The following is a 6,271-nucleotide window of genomic DNA, read 5'->3' as shown; positions in this document are numbered from 1 at the left end:
CTTTATTAAATTAGGTGGTTATGCCTTGCTTTATTTTATACATTAATTTCTATATTTTCCTTCACCCAAGTTATGGATAAAGCATTGTAAAACCTTTTACAAAATATTGATGAGAAGAACTTTATTATTTTTTATTTTACAAAATTGTTACATTATTTATTTATTTATTTATTTATTTGAGGTAAAAGGGTGTCACATAAAAAGTTATATAGGTATTTATTAGAATTTTCATATTCATATAGGCTTTCCAAGTTATTTTCCTCACTTCTAGAAATTTAACTTCAAAATCACTAGTTAAGACAAGTAAGAATTAATATACACACTTAATAATCTAGGTTTCATTTCGTAATAAGAAATACTACCTTTGGTATTAAATATAAGAAGAAAAAACCTAATTCATATTAATAAAAAAAGTTGGTTAGCATCACTTAATTTCACTTATCTCATTTATAAAATAACTTATTTTCATAAACTACCCTTCATTGAAACTTTAAATTAATAATAAAAAGAGTTATAGGAAATATATTCTCAATTAAATGAATGAGAATTTTGGAGATGAAGTCATCATTAAATACAATAAAGTTAGTTGATATTTCTAAAATTCGAGTTCAATATACATTTTTTTATTTATATTCAAAATCAATGGGAGTAGTTAATTAAAAAATATGTCAGTACAAATAGATTAATGAAAATAACATATAGTATCATAATTCTATATTTTAAACCTTTTTATAAAATAGAATTGATTGCAGGGAGACAAGAAAATTAAGATAAAAATATTAATTATGAACAAGTTTTTCATAAAGAATTAGGAGTACAAGGTAGCAATAATAACACAAGATCCCGATTCAAACTATATGTCTCAATGGAGGGTTGATTTTTTCAGAAAAATTGTAAAAGAAACATAATTTTAATCCTAATTTTGAATTTATGAAAATAAGTAAAGCTTCCTTTAATGCCTTTGTTAATTTTAAGCTATCTTGAACACAGGAGATTTAAGAGAAGGACTTGCAAAAGGGCCCTCAACTATTCCCATTGCTATTAGCCTATAAGCTGCTTCAGTTAAATGGGCTCCATCCCAATTTATATGTTTTGAAGGGTCTGAGCAAACCGTTGCTTTAGAACTTCCGCAAAATATATGTATATCAACATTATAAGGACCACCTTTTCCACAACATGCTTTAAAAGTGTCATTCTTACCAAAAAAAAAGCCTGCATGTTAATGTACATAAATAAAGCATAAGATACAAACAAGTAATAATAAAATTGTTAATCCAATATAAAAAAATAAAAAAATAAAAACATAACTTACCATATTGTTGTGGTGCTTCAAATAAACGTTTGGTATCACTGTAATAATCAAAATATATTATTTTAACATGACTATTCTTTTGTCTAAGTGTCTCTATAGCTTGATTGAGCCGCCAATTATAGTATTTAATGAAAATATTATAAGCTGCTAAGCACCCAAATTGATCATAGTCGTCTTTGTTATCACTGTTCATTATTGTTAAGACAGCAGAATTACACCCAATTGGGAAGTTCCCTGGCACCGCTATCTCTACTGCTCCTTCTTTTATTAATTCCTAATAAATATAAAATGAAACAAAAACAAAATTGAATTTCTCATCAATCTTGATCTACTCAATCATATTTCTAGTCAAAATTTGAAGTCAATATTTTGCTACTTAAATTTGATATGACATACAGTGGTGACATTGATTATTGTTTCAACAATTAGTGGAACTATTTCTCGAAGTTCTGCAATATTGTTGTATGATAAGATAAGTGCATTAATATCATTTCCACCAATTTCTCCCACGAGAAACAATGAATTTTTGAAGTAGTTATCGCACTCTGTAATAGAATGGGATAAAATTTATAAGTCATCAAGAAAAATCATGTATATAGTAAAAACATTATTAAAGGAATTTTTGACAAACCTTGTTTATTTTTGCATAAGGAAGGTTTTAGCTTCTTAAACCAATCAAGTTGAACAGTCAACGAAATATTTGTCGATGGTGGATTGAGTTTTTTTTGTATGAAATAGTCAATATCGAGTACAGTTGCACCAGCAAATGCAAAATTTACTCCATGCTTAATGTCTTGGCCTTGTGTGAGATTGAGATAGGCTGGCAACATTGGTAAGCCATATGCCTGAGCTGCAATTGAAACAACCACATGTTAGTATGTTTCTCAATCACTAATATATTATGTGTGTGACTTCCTATGAAGGAAATTTCATTTATAGGCTACCTAAAAAAATAATGGCATATACCTAAAAAATCTATGATCAATCGTCCATTTGACACACGTCCAGAAGGATGTTTAAAGTATGTTGAGCCATAAGGGCTATTTTCATCCATAGATGGGTGGTAATAAGTAGCAGCATTTCCAGTGTCACTTATAGAGTCACCAAAATTGAAAATAGATTCATACGAGAGAGGATTGGCATGTGAAATAACATTTCCTAGAAAATTGCATGCAAAGGTGATGTAAAAGATAATGATCATCTTCATGATGTTATTGTAAGTTTGAAAAAAGAGCACTTGAATCCCTAAACCTGTATAAGTATTTGTTTGTGATAATGAGCACTTGAATATCAATTGGAATGAGCATTATATATTGTCATAGAAAGCACCCATTTGGCTTGCCAAGATACTGTCATTTTAGTTTTGACACCGTTTTTTTCTTAAAATGGAGAGTTATGATTTGTGTTCTTATATATTTAACAAATACTTATACATCCTTGAATATAGGTTTGTTAACACTCAACATTATTTGTTATGTTGTTATTTTAGTCTTTGACAATATGTTGTTATCACTTGACTCGTTGTAATAAGATTCATCAACTATAATTAAAGGTTGTAATGATTTCCGCATATGCATGAATGAAAGTGTAAAATAATCCTCAACATATCATTTACATCGTCATCATAACTATCTTTTTACTACAAGAAAAAACGTTATTCGTAGCGATAAATGAGTTGTTGGTAAAAACACACATTTAGAAGAAACATTGTAATTTTGTTATGATAAGATAGTTTTTTATGTCAAACATTTGTTTCTAAAAGGAGGATAAACATATTTAACACTTCAAATGATATAAATATGAGGGAAAATAATTATTCTATTATTAGAAAAGCATCATTTTATTTTGAAACTTTATCAAGTTATACATAGCAGGCTAAAGCAATTTTCTATTTGATATTTAATTTGTACCAAATTTAAATCTTTTATCTCTTTTCTATCTTTACCCATAATTATTTATATCAACAAACTCCTTAAAGTTGGTCAACTGTAAACATCCAAAACTGTGCAAGAGAGCGTTAAATCCATATGTCAAAGGAAAATATAAATAAATTATCATTAAGGTTCAAATAAGTTTTTAGTTCTTATAATAAACTAACTTTTATTTTATTTTTGTATAATTTATTATCATTTTTTTAACACTAAGTTTTTTCTTTTATGCAAAATTTTATGTATATGATGATTTACATGTGATGTTTTAAGTTGTTATGTTATATTTTAGTTGTTTTATAGAATTCTAAGGGTTAAAGAATCCCTAAGAGTTTAGTTGTTTAGAGTTGTCTAAGTTGGGATCAAGGGGATCACTAATGATGGGTGTTCCCTACACTACTCAATAGGGTGGTCTTGTTCCATGACTCCTAGACTATTATGTATTCTTGATGATGAAGAGGAGATTAGTACCACTAGCATATAGAGTTAGAAGTATTCATTGCATGAGTTTTCATTTTGTAATTGATATGTGTTGTGTCAATTGTTGGTCATGAATAAGGAATGAATGTATAAAAATGGTTATTGTAGATCTATGGAAGGATACTTATATGTGTGTTAAACGTTATTGATGTTTATAGATGTATATGTCTACCTTAATGTCTTATATATGTTGTGTGTGGATGTAATGTATTCTCACTCCCTATGATGACACCAAAATTAAATATTATGCCTTAGCTTCAACTTGTGTCAACCACTGACATAATAGTCCCAATGAAATCAAACTAAAATATTACACCTTAACTCTAACTTGGTGTTGACCATCGACATAACAATCCCAATGTTATCGAACCTTGAAAAAGTTCACATTTGATTTATGTATGTATATATACATGTGGGAACACACACACACATGCATATATATATATATATATATATATATATATATATATATAGATATATATATATATATATGTACACATATACACACACACACACGAAGTATAGCAGAAGGCAACACATAACTCATAAACCCATTAACCAAGTACATTATAATAACTTATAATGTCCATGTTGTCAATATGTTTAATAAAACAACATATATTTCACAAGATCTTTGATATTCAGATACTTCGACTTTAAGGCATTAGATACATTAGAATTTTTATTATTCGTGAGATGAAGTTCGATCAGAAGATTGGCCAACCAACTGACATAAGAGTAAGTCCCAAAAGTAGCCATGTAACATTACATTTATCATAATACTTTTCTAAGGGAAATAACAAATATCTTTGAAAACCAATTCAAATCTTGATTCTAAGAGCAAACACATACCTTTCGCTTGTTTCATGGTTGCTTTAAAATCATATCTTATATAGAATTTTCTTTCCCCTTTAAAATCATATCTTATTTCATGAAAAAGGATGTTTTATTCATTAGGGGTTAGCTAATGAATTCCATTTCAATTTTTAGTATTTTATTTCTACTCTTAATGCTTATTATGAAGTGACCAACCATAGCTTGATATTTAATTCATTACCTATTGAAAAATATTTTTTGTAATCTACAACTGGAACAAAATACCTAATAGAGCTTGTATCTAGGAATAGATTTTGACCCATTAGTTATCTTAAACTCTTTTTATTAATGCAAGTTTGTTTATTTAATGTTCAAGGGATTTATGTTTAATAAGGGAACTTGGGCTCTTTCTTCTAAGGAATTAGGGTTTGAGTAAACTAGTGAATTGACATTAATATTAAATGTTAAAGAAGATTTGAGTGATTAAAATGTATGAGAGTGAGATTTGGTGAAGTTTAATCCCAACATTAACATACCATATCACTTCTAATTTAAATTGCCTTATAACTATTTAACAAAATACCAAACAAAATTTTACTTTTCTTTTGCATAGTTTTTATTTCCTTTACAAACCCACATCAATTAATGGAATATTCTTTTGTTTATGTAACATTGTTATAAAAAAAAAAGAAAAAAAAAAAAAGGCTGATTCAGTAGCCCAGAACGGGCCGTTCCCAAACTGGAACGGGCCGTTCCAAGCTACTGAATTGAACTACATATTGTAGTTGAGAACGGGCCGTTCTGGGAAGGAGAACAGACCATTCTGGAGGGAGAACGGGCAGTTCTGGAGGGAGAACGGGCCGTTCCGGATGAGTCCCGGAACGGGCCGTTCTGGGCGTGAATTTTGTGCGTGATTTGGGAGTTCGGAACGGGCCGTTCCGAACTCGGTACGGGCTGTTCTGGGCCAATCCGAAAGTCTATAAATAGGGGGTTGGGGGCCTTCAGGAGTTTTGGAGTTTTTAGAGAGAAGTTTTAGAGAGAAGGTCTCTGGGTCAGTGAGCTCCTTTCTCTCCCAAATTTCTCTGTTTGACTCCTTTTCTCCTCTAGATCACTAACTTCTTCTGTCTTTTCTTGAAATTCAGATTAGAAAGCTTGATTTGGGTGGATTGAAGTTTCGAGTTAAGCCTCGAAGGGAAATTCTACTTTTGTTCAGTTTTTGGCTATCTGAGCCAACCTTCAGGTAAGGGAAGCTAGAATGTTTGTTGTGTAGGTTGCATGTGAGTTTAGAAACTCAATAGGTGCGTGAATGTTGAGAATCCATAGATGATTGAAGAAAATCTCATCTTTTGGGGTTTTGAGAGGATTTTGATGATTTTGATGCATAGGTTGGATGCATGTGAGATTTGAGTTTATTTTGAGTTGTATGGAGCCTATGTATTGTGTTTTGTGTTTGCATGTGACTGGATTTGTTGGTTTGGATGAGAGTTTCTGAACTCTCTGACTAGGATTAGGCTAGGCGCAGGTTGAGTGCGCCAGGCATGGAAGAGCTTAGGGCTCTCAGGTTGGGATTAGGCTGGGCGAGCTCAGGCTACGCCGAGCGTAAATATGTTAAAAGTTAAAATGTTAGATCATATATGTGTGATATATGATGTATGGTGCGGTGTGATTCATATGTATGCTTTGTGATGATACGTATGAATGTTTGAATATGAGTATGACTGTTGATCATAATGGT

The 6,271-nt window shown here is 30.5% G+C and overlaps 1 protein-coding gene across 1 annotated transcript; it reads right to left on the bottom strand.

The window, feature by feature from the left end:
- Positions 1-970: 970 nt before the first annotated feature.
- Positions 971-4,588, bottom strand: LOC109807644 (GDSL esterase/lipase At5g45910). Its single transcript, XM_020370213.3, has 6 exons — positions 4,573-4,588; positions 2,279-2,470; positions 1,944-2,162; positions 1,709-1,857; positions 1,313-1,586; positions 971-1,212 (listed from the first exon to the last, which is right to left on the bottom strand). The coding sequence occupies exons 1-6, from the start codon at positions 4,586-4,588 to the stop codon at positions 971-973; spliced, it is 1,092 nt and encodes a 363-aa protein (XP_020225802.2).
- Positions 4,589-6,271: the final 1,683 nt, after the last annotated feature.

This window comes from Cajanus cajan, chromosome 3 (assembly GCF_000230855.2).
Source record: "Cajanus cajan strain Asha chromosome 3, NIPB_CcT2T_4, whole genome shotgun sequence".
Classification (NCBI taxonomy): domain Eukaryota; kingdom Viridiplantae; phylum Streptophyta; class Magnoliopsida; order Fabales; family Fabaceae; genus Cajanus; species Cajanus cajan.
This window is presented reverse-complemented; position numbering and strand designations above follow the sequence as displayed.